The following is a 14,560-nucleotide window of genomic DNA, read 5'->3' as shown; positions in this document are numbered from 1 at the left end:
TATGATGTACAGTATTTTGTGCACATTGAAAAGATTCCTCATTGGTTAGGCCGAATCATAAGGCAATAGAAACAATAAATGGAGCGTTATTCGTACTATAAAACATAACTTAAGATAAATATTAAAAAATTATTATTGGTACTTTAAAAATTTTATTTTGTACTCTTAAATTTTTTATATTTAGAAAGAAAAATATAATATTTTCCCAATATTATTTGTATTGTGTGGAATACGAGAATGTCAAAGATGAGTGATGGTTTGAAATGATATATAAATATTCTTTTATGACCAAAGAAAATTCAAATGCAAAACCTCTTTTAATTTTTCAATAAGAAGATTGTAAGTCGAGCCACAAAAGATGATGTTTTTAGGCTTAAGTGTTAAAATGGTTACTGTGTTTTACACTATCAGTCAATTTGATCTTCATGTTTATCTTTGTTAGCCAACTTTAGACTGACAGTTAAAATTAAGACAAAAAAAATGTAATTCCATTGTAAACTGATTACGGCTCAAAATATTTTCGTGTAGGATAATCTTGTGGACATCTATCTGGATTGCAAATCAGCTGCACAATAATTTTTTAGGATTTGAATTCTCTTGGAAAATAAACAAAGGATTAGAAAGATTACTAAAGAGGGAGTTGACGGGTTTCATGGCATTACATTTTTGTCCTTTCACATACAAGACATGTGTCAATTTTAACAGTCATTTTGCCTTGAATTGGCCAACGAAGGCAAACGCAGTGATCAATTTGGTCAAATTGAAAACACAGAGACCAAATTAACCAAATTTATAAAATAACAAAATTTATGAAACACAAAGACCGTTTTGATATTTAAGTTTTTTTTTAATTTTTTTTTTAACATTTTGGTTAGAAAGATTGAGACAAATACTAAATTTTGTGATAAGCATCAACATAGAGAGATTTTTCAATGTGTCGAAAACACGATCCAGAATACCAAGTATCATAATACGATTAGTTGAAATTTTTTATTCTTCAAATTTTCAACCAATGTATTATAACATTTAGTTAGGCCTAGGCAAAAATTACCGAGAACCGAACCAAACCCGTACCGAACCCGGTCGGTTCGGTTTTTTTTTCGGTTCATTTTGGTATAGGTTCAAAATCGGTTCGGTTTGGTGCTTAGTCGGTTCAGTTTCGATTCTATGTTTAGTACCGAACCGTACCGAATCAGTTTTTTAATAAAAATTATTTGTTCACGTGGCTTGTTTCAAGTGGACGACCACTCCTCCACTTTTATCACTCTCAGACTCTTACTCTCCCTTTTCTCACTCTCGGACTCTCACTTTTCTCAATTGCCGAAGTCACTAGGTCTCTCTCTCAATCGCCCGCTCCACCTCCTCCTCTCCAATCTCTCACGATTTCACGGTCTCACCTCCAATCCCAATTAGTTAAAATTATACCGAAAGAGATTTGAATTTCAGAGAAACCCCAATTCCAATCCCAATTTGAATCTAAAAATTAAAACCCTAATTTTATAAAATGCAAACAAATTCAAGAGATTGACTTACCATGAGAGAAGACGATGTCAAGATGGTTGTGGTGGAGGTGACACCGTGAAATCGTGAGAGATTGGAGAGGAGGAGGTGGAGCGGGCGATTGAGAGAGAGACCTAGTGACTTCGGCAATTGAGAAAAGTGAGAGTCCGAGAGTGAGAAAAGTGAGAGTAAGAGTCTGAGAGTGATAAAAGTGGAGGAGTGGTCGTCCACTTGAAACAAGCCATGTGAACAAATAATTTTTATTAAAAAACTGATTCGGTACGGTTCGGTACTAAACATAGAACCGAAACCGAACCGACTAAGCACCAAACCGAACCGATTTTGAACCTATACCGAAATGAACCCAAAAAAAAAACCGAACCGACCGGGTTCGGTACGGGTTCGGTTCGGTTCTTGGTAATTTTTGCCCAGGCCTAGTTCCTCATAGGCCCAAAACAGAACCGAACCTATACCCATAACCGAACCTATTAGGTTCGGTACTACATCGGTACAACCATTCATATCGTACCCAACCGTACCGAAAATTTGTTACGGGTTCGGTTTCGATACTACCTCGGTACCGAACCGTACCGAACCGTGCCCAGGCCTACATTTAGTTTACCAAATTATATTTTTAGCACACTAAAAAATTTCTCGTCAACTTGTAGAAGTAAAGTGAGTCATAAAATTACTTGGACGGCGGCATTGGAGAAATAATGATTAAATGCATGGCGAAACACGAAGAATGAAATTCCTCATGGGCTGCTTTTCATGCAGTCTACCTTTCTTTCTTATTTACAGGCTTTTTCTTGTCAACCTTCCAATGATGACTAACGAAAACAGAAATTAAATAATGTGTCATGAGTTTACCAAAAATAAAAAATCATGTGTGACATGATGTCATTATCCCACCAACAAAATTCTCTCATTAGGTCAAACCAACAAAACCACTACTATCAAAGCTGAGCAAAATTCTTAGTTTCGTACACACAAAATCTACTTTTATTACAAGTTTATGTTATATTTGTACTATTTTTTTAATAAAATGAGACTTTTATGTTTTAGTGAACGTACCTTTATTTAAAAGATAGTATAAATATGATATAAAAATTATGATAATAATAACATTACTTCAATATATGATTCCATCGTTGATCATAAGTCACATGACATAAAGAAATTTGAATACCATTAAGATCATAATTGTATTTTCCATTGCAAGGTGCATGTCCTATAGCTATATGTCCCTAATGATCGCTACACGATATTCGCTATAATTCTAGCTTGAATCACTTCCTGTTAGAAAAAAAAATGTCCCTCTCAAAACTTTTTTTTTTGTGAAAAAGTGTGACTTTTCGTTTAGTATTTTATCTTTCTAATAAAAATATGTTCTTAATAATTTAAAAAAAAATGTCTAAATATTTTTCTAATAAAAAACATGTTTTGTGAGGGAAACACGTAAAACATTTTTTTATTAGTTCTCCCATAATCTAAATACGAAAAAAATCGGCGTGTTGGACACGCGTAAAACATAGTGGAAGTCTCCCCAAAACAAACAGAAAAAGTTCAAGTCCACTGACCGAGTTGCCATGGCGGAAAGCTTCAGACTTTTTCACTGTGTCTTCGGTCCTATATTTAACCCACTCGTATGCCCATCTTCCTCCTCATCACAAGGGATCAGAAACATTCAATGTTCAAACTTTGAGAGAGAGAGAGAGAGAGAGAGAGAGAAGAGAAACAAAAACTATAAAATAATACAGATTTCTTTTAGCTTTTTAACCCAGAAACCCAACAAGAAACAGTGCCTAAAACCCTGAGACAACATAGATTGTATTTGTGTGGTTGTGGTTGAAGGAAAAGAAATCAAAGACCAATCTGCTATCCTATATATATTTCTCAATTTTAAAATCCAAATATTTTTAGCATTAGAACTTTCTTGTTTTGGTTTTTGCTCCAGCTTCAAATTCTCTCTCCTCGCTTTCTCTCTCTAGCCTGAGGGAGACCCCGGAACTAAAACCCTGGTGCTGGTGTTTCTGCTCCATCTGGGTCTCCAATGGCGAGTCGGGTCCTCTCAGAATGCGGACTAAAACCTCTCCCCAAAGTTTGGCGCGGACCCGGAACCGCAATTTGCTGTAGCCACCGGTCAAAAGTTCGAATTTTTCGGTCCAACCAGAGCTCGACGGATCTGAGATTGGATTCCACCAAAATCCCAGTTGGGCCGTTCAGAGAGAGAAGATGGGGACTAAACGTGAGCGCTCCGTTGAGAGTTGCTTCATTTGAAGAGGAGGAGGAGAGGGTTAACGGCGTTAATGGTGGCGGAGATGGAGAAGAGGAGGTGGGATTTGATCCGGGTGCGCCGCCGCCGTTTAAATTGGCTGACGTTAAAGCTGCCATTCCGAAGCATTGTTGGGTTAAGGACCCCTGGAGGTCAATGAGCTATGTGGTGAGGGATGTGGCGGTGGTTTTTGGGTTAGCTGCGGCCGCGGTTTATGTAAACAAGTGGTTTGTTTGGCCTCTGTATTGGGCTGCTCAGGGGACAATGTTTTGGGCTCTATTTGTCCTCGGCCATGATTGGTAAATACTAATGATTCCCTATGTTCCCTTCTTATATTTTTGTGTGTTTCTTATAACAGCGATATTTAGACTAATCTAGACTTACTCTAAACTGCGGAGAGAGAATTTGAACTCGTTTGCATGCTATATGTCAATTTGTGTTTTCTGGTGTGAATTGTTTGTCCGGTTTGTGATTGTGCAGTGGCCATGGAAGCTTTTCGAATAATCCGAAGCTAAACAGTGTGGTGGGGCATCTCTTGCATTCATCAATTCTTGTACCCTATCATGGATGGTATGTTCTTGACGATAGATTAGTACAATATAATGCATTTTGATTTGAGTATTGGTTTCGTATGTAATCGAACATTCAAAAGTATGGTTAAAATGGTGATTGAACTTTGCAGGAGAATTAGCCATAGGACTCATCATCAGAACCATGGCCATGTTGAGAATGACGAGTCGTGGCACCCAGTTAGTCTTTTTTACATTCCTCTGTATCACTTCTGTGTTCTTCATTCTCTTGACGCGTCCAGATTTTTCTGATGTTTGATGGTGATAAATTGTATGCTTGCAGTTGTCTGAGAAAATCTACAAGAACTTGGATAACATGACACGAATTTTGCGCTTCACCATGCCTTTTCCCATGCTTGCATACCCTTTCTACCTCGTAAGTTTGTAGTTCCTTGATCGATTGATGATTTTAACTGCATAATGCATGAAACTATGAAAACAATTACTTATTGTGATTTGTCTCCTATAGTGGAATAGAAGTCCAGGAAAGACTGGTTCCCACTTTCACCCGGACAGCGATCTGTTTGTCAAGAAAGAGAGGAAAGATGTGATCACTTCCAGTGTATGTTGGACAGCAATGGCCGCGCTACTTGTGGGTTTGTCCTTTGTAATGGGTCCTGTTCAAGTTCTTAAGCTCTACGGCATTCCCTATTGGGTAAATTTTGCATCTTTAATTTTCCTATAGGTTTGCATCTAAATCGAACAAGAATCCACATTTGACTCTGCTTTCATTGATAGGTTTTTGTCATGTGGCTGGATTTGGTAACGTACTTGCATCACCATGGTCATGAAGACAAACTACCCTGGTATCGAGGAAAGGTGGGTGGATTTCGAATCAAGTTAGGCATTATTTCCTTATGATGCCACGACAAAGAGAATTCCACGGATATCATCATCTTATCACGTCTAGTTTTAAGTTTGTGGCTGAACTTCTCGCAAAATCTTATAACTTTCTTCCTCAAAACTTATACAGGAATGGAGTTATCTGAGAGGAGGGCTTACGACACTGGATCGTGACTATGGATTGATCAATAACATCCACCATGACATTGGAACCCATGTGGTTCATCATCTTTTTCCTCAGATCCCCCACTACCATTTAGTTGAAGCAGTAAGTACCAACTTAATACCTATAGAAGGGCTTGTTTGGGAATACTTCTAAACGATTAACACGCTCTCAGATAACTAATAGCGCTCGTGAGTCGTGATGATGTTTTAATGTTCTTCAACTTGCAGACCGAGGCAGCAAAGCCAGTATTCGGGAAATACTACAGAGAACCAAAGAAAGCAGGACCTCTACCATTTCACTTGCTTGGAAGTTTTATAAGAAGCTTGAAAAAAGACCACTACGTGAGTGACACTGGCGATGTTGTGTACTACCAAACCGACCCTAACTTTGGTGGCAGGAATCCTGCATCGAATTAAAGCTTCGCTTCTTAGTTTCTTGGACCACAAGAAAACTTTTCAATCTCTCTGCATCGGCGTCTGCGTTTTCAACTGGTTCTTGAATCTTGACACAACAACAAAAAATGTATTTTATTCTTTATGGCGAGAGAAAAGAGCTCTCTTCCTGCAAATTGTGAGAAAATAAAAGGAAATTATGACCACTTTATTTATGATTATCAAATTGAATAAATCAAACGGTATAATGAATAAGATTAAACATGTGTGTAGAGTTCTTTTTTTTTTCGGGTTCATATTCCGGATTAGGTTCATTCCTATAATAATCAAATGAACTGAGTTGTAGATATAAAAGTAAAGAACTCAACAGAAACCTTTCGAATCAGACAAAAAGAGAAGAGGTGAGAGAGAAAAATAATGTATAGTTATCATTTTTCGAGATAAATGGTAGGTAAAATGTAACAATCATTTGCTTCTGATTCAAATTAGTGGATCCAGTGGGGCATAATCATTCTTTTTGTGTTAATGGACCACGTAGTTTTTTTCATCATGAAAACAAATTTTGCCCGTCACTACCTTTTAATCATTGAAAACAAATTTTGCCCGTCACTACATTTTAATCATTCTCCATATATTTAGTTAAAACTACTAAACGACGAAAATTGTTGGTAAACAGCAGGGGCAGAGTCAGATTTTAGTTCAAAATGTCCAAAAGTCTCACTCTAAAATAATCTTCTTATTTAAGAAAAATAAAGATTTTACGTGTTCTAAGCTACCAACCACCTTCATTTGAGTTTGGTATGACATTGTTTTTGTTATATTCTTTCTCAACTCAATCTCATTTCCAGTATCACGACTCCTATTCAAAATAAAAGTCTATTTAAGCGGAAGAAGAAACGAAGGTGGAGAGGAATAAAAAATAAGAAAAAAGAGAAAACAAAAGTAATAGTATTAAAAGACTTCAAGGAAAAAAAATAAAAGAATAAACAAAAAGGATAAGCAAAAACAAAAATAAGAACCAACTCTCTCGCCTACTTCCACTCTCTCCCTCTTCTCATCACCTAAGTCTCTCAAATTCACACTTACGCTAGTTAACTGCATAACAGCCACCGGTCTTAAATTGAACCCAATGAAGGAAATAAGGAAAAGACTTTGGTTGGGGATTTAATACCATGAAAAATCTTTAAAAATAAAAAAAAATAACTCGAGTTTTTTCAATGTGAAGAAAATATCACGATATGCCTAAGACTATTTTGGTTCTTACGTAGCTCCGCCCATGGCCAAACGCCCAACAAAAATTAAAAGAATATATCACAACATCTACAGATTTCAGACACAAAAAAAAAAAGTGGACTAGGAGGCCGGAGACAAATCAAATTGCTAACCGCGGGCAAATGCCCGAGTCATTATCTCAAAACAACGTCGGGGTCTTATACGCATCCAAGTCTTCGTCGCTTTTGTCGATATCGACACCTTTTATCGACTAAGTTGTGACTAATCTCAACCACATCTTAGACCTCTCTAGTCATGACTCTAGAGCCTATAATTTAATTGATTTTCTAATTAACACGGCACTATGAACCTATTCTTTTGCTTGCAAGGATATATAACATGATATTATATTATTGGTGTTGGAGTAAATATGTTTTTATTTAAAATATATTTATATTTTGGTTTATTACAAACATTAAATATAAAACGTAAATTGTTATTAAAGATGGGATTCCAAGATCAAGTCTATATACATAACTTTGTCCGTTGTGATTTGTACGGTTTGGTCTCGTCCGTTTTTTAATTTTCCTTTTAATTTCCTACGGTATTGCATCCTCATAATAAGTCCCTTGATTTCTGATCATTTAGCACCCCCAACGTCTATTTTCTTATATATATATGTAGGTTATGCGATTTGCAAAAGTAAATAAGGAAAAATTAGAAGTTTTACATAGATTGATAGCAACATATTGAAAGGGTGCAAGTTTGAAGGTTCTTCCATTGTGCAAGGAAGAACCTTATCAGAAGAAGGTTCTGGACTGTTTTATCCTGGAGACGACGTGGTGTTTGTGAACTGCTTGCACACTTTGGGCAAAGTCGCGAAACGTCTTAAAGAAAACGACTTAGTCCACGACTCATTCCAAGAATCATTCATCACTCAAGGCTTCTGCATTTTTCGGGTAACTTCTTTCATTTCTATTTCAGTTTACAATAATTGGAAAGTCATATAATAGTGAGCTCGTTCATTGTCGTTGTTCATTATTTTAAAGATTATATTTTTAAAATGTTAGTAAAATAATATGGAAAACTAATAAAAATAACTTGAAAACTTTGAGTTTTAATGATAAGGACAAAATAAAGGGTAAAGTGAATAGTACCAGGTTTGACTTTTTAGTGTAAAAATGTGATTTTTCGTTAAAGTGAACAATACCGTAGGCTTTTCGTTAAAACTTCCAAAATAATAAGGATCAAATTGTTGCATTGCCACAGTCCGCAGGTGTGCGAATTATAATTAGAGTGGTTATGTGAACTCCCAAGTTTTGTCTTTGGACACCCAATTTATTTTCACACTTATTTTTGGACAACTAAAATATAATTTATTAAACTTTCAAGAATACTCTTCTTTTATTTTTTGTGTATTTATTTTTCTGCGGACACCTTTCTTTTTATTTACTTTGGACACCCATTTCATTTGTATTAATTTAAAACACTTGTTATGGATTGGTTGGAGACAAGGATGTTTATATCAAACTGAAATTTTACAACTGGGCTTAGCATTTGGATTTCACTCTCTCTTAATTAGCTATTATATGAAAACCAATAGATTAAAAAAGAAACAAAAGATGGGAAACAAAAGATAGGAAACAAAAAGTGGGGCAATGGTAGAAGATCCAGATGATGAATAGGCAATCGGTTTTGGCGATGGGGTTCGTAATGGAGGCGGCGATGGTGTTTGCTGTGTCGGCTGTGAAAAAATGGGTGGTTTTGGTTGTAGAAAAGGCCTTGTTTAGATGAAGGGAGGGTGGTGCCGGCTAATGGTTATGTTGCATAGTAGTTGTTTCTTGACAAGATAGAGCGTCCCTGTCGAAAATGGGTTCGATGGTGGAGAATAATATTAAGGGGTTTTTGAACATTAGTTTGCAAAAGATTAAAAAATTTAAAAAATTTGGTACTAAATTACATATTCAATTTAATCACTTGAAGTCTACCTTTGTTAAAATTTATATTCAATTTTTGTTATTTAATGTGTATTTTTATTTAATCTCTCCATATTAAATTTTAATTTTATTAATATTGTAACATCTCACATCGTCTAGGAAAGTGGATCTTGTAAGCCTTATATGTATATTCTCATATCTACCTAGCACGAGATCTTTTGAGAGCTCACTGGCTTCGGGTTCCATCGAAACTCCGAAGTTAAACGAGTTCGCGCGAGAGCAATCCCATGATGGGCGGCCCACTAGGAAGTTCTCGTGTGAGTTCCCAGAAACAAAACCGTGAAGGCATGGTCGGGGCCCAAAACGTACAATATCGTGCTACGGTGGAGTTGAGTCCGGGATGTGGTGAGGGTCCGGGCCAGGATGTGACAATTTGGTATCAGAGCCAATCCCTGGCCGGAAGTGTGCCGACGAGACGAAGACGTCGGGCCCCTAAGGGGGGGTGAATTGTAACATCCCACATCGCCTAGGGGAGTGGATCATGTAAGTCTTATATGTATATTCTCATCTTTACCTAGCACAAGGCCTTTTGGGAGCTCACTGGCTTCGAGTTCCATCGGAACTCCGAAGTTAAGTGAGTTCGCACGAGAGTAATCCCATGATGGGTGTTCCATTAGAAAGTTCTTGTGTGATTTCCCAGAAACAAAACCGTGAGGGCGTGGTCGGGGTCCAAATCGAACAATATCATGCTACGGTGAAGTTGAGCCCGGGATGTGGTGGGGGCTCGGGCTGGGATGTGACAAATATGCACATATTTAGTTCTTTAATTATAAATAAACATAAATGAGAAAATATTAAAAGAAGTTTGTGATATAAAAATATGTAAATACATAAGTGTACAAAAATAACTGTACCGAAATATATAAAATTGACTTCTTTGTACTGAAATGTTTGTACCTAAATGTATGTATCGAAATATATTATAATGAACCTAAATGTATGTACAAAAATGAATTATATTGAATTAATGTACCTAAATATAAATACCAAAATATATTTACCAAAAATATATGTACCGAAATATAGTATATTGAATCAATGTACCTAAAAGTCAATACCCAAATGTGTGTACTAAAATGTAGTATTGAAATGCATTATATTGAATTAATGTACATAAATGTTTGTATCGATGGATATACCGAAATATTCACATGTATTAAAGACACACCCCGACCCAAAATGTCCACTAGGACCCTAAATCGAGCAGAGCTGACCGACACCTGGAAGGTGACGAAGCCATAAAGTGTGATAATGTATAAAATGTGAATAACTTAAAATCTAAAAGTGCCTAAGTACACGAGTGTGCCGTGAGCGGGTCTGGACCCATTTCACGCATGATACAGAGTATAAGTAAAGTACAGTAAGGTAAGATAATGAATATACCATCATAAGAAGCCACCTACACTGGGAAGTGCCACGAATCCTCGTCGATATGGAACTCTGCTGCTAGAACTTGGAGGGGTACAACAACAGAAAATGTGAGTAAGTAAAACAAAACTCTTCAAACAAATTCCAACTATTATAGTAGCCCCTCGCCGCAATACCTGCTTAATTTCCCAGAAAATAACATGCGTGACTATAAATCAAGACCATAACCAAAATGATAGTCTTACAGTTATGCTATGTCAATTATCTTAACAGGAATGAGTAACCCATGTGAATTAAACCTAAAGGAAATGACATGTTAGCCGGATTCACCCATCATGTACGGTTGAATCAATATTTCATCCCATATATGCTAGCATCTCATCACATATCTCATCATAAATATATACTAGCATCTCATCATATATCACCACATTTATACTAGCATTTCATCACATATCTCATCATAAATATATATTAGCATCTCATCATATATCACCACATTTATGCTAGCATTTCATCACATATCTCATCATAAACATATATGCTAGCATTTCATCACATATCTCATCATAAATATATATTAGCATCTCATCATATATCACCACATATATGCTAGCATTTCATCACCTATCTCATCATAAATATATACTAGCATCTCATCATATATCACCACATTTATGCTAGCATTTCATCACATATCTCATCATATATCTCATCAATCATGGCTAACATATAAGTCGAAGTCACCTTTAGTGACCTGTACGACATATTCATATCTCATCATATATTTCATCAATTATGGCTAGCATATAAGTCAGAGTCACCTTTAGTGACCTGTACAACATATTCATATCTCATCACATATCTTATCAATCATGGCTAGCATATAAGTCGGAGTCACTTTTAGTGACCTGTACAACATATTCATATCTCATCACATATCTTATCAATCATGGCTAGCATATAAGTCGGAGACACCTTTAGTGACCTGTACGACATATTCATATCTCATCACATATCTCATCAATCCTACCACATTATATACTCACCTGAACTTACCTTAGCCTCCGCATTAGTGTGCAACACTGTGCAAGGTTGTACTAAATCACATACTAAAATGTAGACTAATTATGGCATGGCATTTATAAAACATAAAACCACAATTTCTCGTTTCCTCGTACGTTGATTTATAACCAACATTTATTCACCCAAAACATAGGGTTAAATCTCACGTTTTTCACCAGATTCCTTCACATTGCTCATTTTCCCAAACAAAGCTTTTGTCTCGATTATTTAATCTCACTTATTGTATGACTGCATCTAACGTCTCGTTAGACTGCCTATATACCCTAAACAGGGATCAAGTCATTCGTAGTTCACATTAGTACTTCAAAGCATTGACAGTAATTATATGAAATATATATATATACACACACACACTATAGAAGAGAAAAGACCTACTCACCTTAGATTCGCACTACGACTCCCTTGCATGAATATCGAGACATCACGAACTATCATCGCTTGTGGCCAAGTATCAAATCACGTCTCAAAGTTCTTACCAGTAGAATACATAATTTACAAAAAACATATCCTAATCAAGTGGTGGACCTTAGTGGAACTTTGCTGGATTGTGCAGATTTTGCAGATTTCCAGGGCGATTTTTGGAACTCCATATCTCACTTGTTTTTCAACCAAATTCAACCCATAATATACCAAATCGAAGCTAGCAAAATGTAGAACAAAATTATACCACTTGAAGTCCAAATAGTGGCTGGAGGCAGTCGGAAAATGGTCTGAAAGATGGCTGTCCGCGTGAAAATTGGTAACTCGCCAGAATTTCTGGGCAACCTTTCAATGTCCATAACTTTTTCAATACTCAACAAAAACAGGTGATTCAAAAACGGAAATCATAGTTCTCAATGAGACGAAGAGATTGGTACCTTACACGATGGCTAACTTGCTGTGGTTTAGCCAGAAAACGCCCCGAAAGTAGCGGAGGTCGCCGGAAACTGGGCAACCTTAAAATCGTTATAACTATCTCATTTCTCCACCAAATTAAACGATCCAAACATGAGAATTCATCTAAAAAACATGAGGAATCGATTTATACCTGCTACTAAGGCCAATTGGGCCGAGAAACACCTCAAATCACCATGAACCGTACGAAACCCTTGAATTTGGGTGTGCTCCATTCGACCTCGAACGAACTCCAACGCCCCAAAACTTGTTTGGGCTTTATTCCAGACCTCATGAGGATGCTATAGGTGGTGGTAATTGGTGAAAATCATTTCAATAATAGGAGAATCGACGGTAAAGGTTTCCCGCACCCACCGGTGCGGTTTTCATACCTTCATGGCTAAATTTCTACAATTTTGGGTTGTAATGGGTAGAGGGAAGGTCGTGGAATATTTTCTAGGGGGTTAGATAATGTGGTTCACTGGAAAAACCGACGAAAAACCACCGAAGAAGATGAAAAGGACCAGGTCGGGTTGGAAAATGGAACCTAGTCGACGGATCCCCCGCTCCCTTCTTCTCTCCTTTTTCCTCCTTTCCTTTGTTTCTGATTGGGCCATCCTAACTCTCTCCTCTCCCTATTAGTCACACACTTCCTCTCATTTTTTTCTTTTATCTTTTTTCCTTTACATTTCCACCATCCATTCCTCATTTCCTTTAATTTGGGCCACCCACGTGGCACTCCAGATTTTCCCCTCAACAAAATCTGAAATTAATTAATTTACTAAAATATCCTTAACTTTAAGTATTAATAACTTTTTCGTTATAACTCCAAATCACGTCCCGTTTACGCCCACACGTCCATAGCGACGAGTAACACGAGAATACGCCAAGAAAATGAGTCTCACATGACACGACACGGTAGTCAACACAAGTCAACACTTTGCTCGAAGGGCATCTTCATAACTCACGTATTAAAATTATAAAATCATCATTTTTAGGGATGGGCTGTTACAATTAATGTACCTAAATGAAGAACATACAAAATTGTTATCGTAATATATATTATAAAAAAAAATTAGTTTGCCTAAATGTAGACATTAAAATATAGAGAGATTATATTCATATATCCTAACTCACTTCTCTCACACCCTTTTAATTTTTTTTTTTTTATTTTCTACACACTACTAACACTTGATAGAAAAATATTAAAAAATTAAAAAGTTGTGGGAGAAGTAATTTGGGGTATGTGAATATAATCTCCCTAAAATATATTATGATTCATGAAAATGAAATTTAAATGTAATTAATACATGAAAAAGGGAAGAAAAATATAAATAAAACATCAAAATATAACTAATAAATGAGATGATTAAATGCACCAGGGATTAAAATTGGATTTTATTCTTACGCAAGATTATAGTCTAAAACTCATCTTTTTTAAGGATTAAAATGAAGTTTTCTATAAGAAAAATTATACATATAGTATACTTTTAATACTTAATTGTATATTGAGACAACACTTTTTTAACATTTCAAGGAGAGACAAATATTAAAACATGTGAAATATGACATCATTGCCTATTTTTTAAGTTACAAAAATACTCTTTATTAACATAGGTTTTAACATTATAATCATTCAGATTCTAACCTACATTTTCTACCTAAACCCAAAAGCCAACAACCCACAAAATAACATAAACATTCATCAAACACCATGCCCGCGCAACCATACTCCTTTCCATATGTACATAAACATTCATCATAGGCGATTGAAGTTTACAATATTTGGGGGCTTTTTTATTTATTAAGTAATGGATATATAAAAAGGAAGGGTCATTTTGATTATATTTTTATATGAACAATATAAGATCCCACATCGACCAATGGATAGGGGGTGATGTGCCTTATATGTACATGCTCCCCTCTTTATAGCACGAGGCATTTTAGGAACTCACTGGCTTCGGATTCCATCGGAACTCCGAAATTAAGCGAGTTCGGGCGAGAGCAATCCTATGATGGGTGACCCATTGGGAAGTTCTCATCTGAGTTCCCAGACACAAATAGGTGAGAAATGGTAAACCCAAAGCGGACAATATCGTGTTACGGCGGAGTCGAGACTAGGATGTGACAGAATGGTATCAGAGCCACTCTGTTGTTTGGTGCGAATGTGCCGACGAGGATGCTAGGTTCTCCTTAAGTGGGGTGGAATGTAAGATCCCACATCGACCAATGAAGAAGGGGTGATGTGCCTTATATGTACATACTCCCCTCCCTATAGC

General features: G+C 36.4%; 1 protein-coding gene and 1 long non-coding RNA gene across 2 annotated transcripts; one reads left to right on the top strand and one right to left on the bottom strand.

The window, feature by feature from the left end:
- Window positions 1–3,016: 3,016 nt before the first annotated feature.
- On the top strand, window positions 3,017–6,009 carry LOC103419381 (omega-3 fatty acid desaturase, chloroplastic-like). Its single transcript, XM_008357493.4, has 8 exons — window positions 3,017–4,074; window positions 4,256–4,345; window positions 4,458–4,524; window positions 4,628–4,720; window positions 4,814–4,999; window positions 5,083–5,163; window positions 5,318–5,455; window positions 5,581–6,009. The coding sequence occupies exons 1-8, from the start codon at window positions 3,554–3,556 to the stop codon at window positions 5,767–5,769; spliced, it is 1,365 nt and encodes a 454-aa protein (XP_008355715.2). The 5' UTR covers window positions 3,017–3,553; the 3' UTR covers window positions 5,770–6,009.
- A 4,010-nt stretch (window positions 6,010–10,019) lies between these two features.
- LOC139195320 (uncharacterized) lies at window positions 10,020–12,751 on the bottom strand. Its single transcript, XR_011580134.1, has 3 exons — window positions 12,436–12,751; window positions 12,266–12,334; window positions 10,020–12,173 (listed from the first exon to the last, which is right to left on the bottom strand). It is a non-coding gene; the product is annotated as an uncharacterized lncRNA (long non-coding RNA).
- Window positions 12,752–14,560: the final 1,809 nt, after the last annotated feature.

Source organism: Malus domestica, chromosome 04 (genome assembly GCF_042453785.1).
Source record: "Malus domestica chromosome 04, GDT2T_hap1".
Classification (NCBI taxonomy): domain Eukaryota; kingdom Viridiplantae; phylum Streptophyta; class Magnoliopsida; order Rosales; family Rosaceae; genus Malus; species Malus domestica.
The sequence above is the reverse complement of the archived record's forward strand: the minus strand, read 5'-3'. Positions and strand labels throughout refer to the sequence as shown.

What these genes read in the sequence shown, in the direction of transcription:
- LOC103419381 (XM_008357493.4), top strand. Translation starts at nt 3,554, where the DNA reads ATGGCGAGTCGGGTCCTCTCAGAATGCGGACTAAAACCTCTCCCCAAA. An exon ending in TTTGTCCTCGGCCATGATTG is followed by an intron (nt 4,075 to 4,255) that starts GTAAATACTAAT and finishes GTGATTGTGCAG; the next exon opens with TGGCCATGGAAGCTTTTCGA. An exon ending in TCTACGGCATTCCCTATTGG is followed by an intron (nt 5,000 to 5,082) that starts GTAAATTTTGCA and finishes TTTCATTGATAG; the next exon opens with GTTTTTGTCATGTGGCTGGA.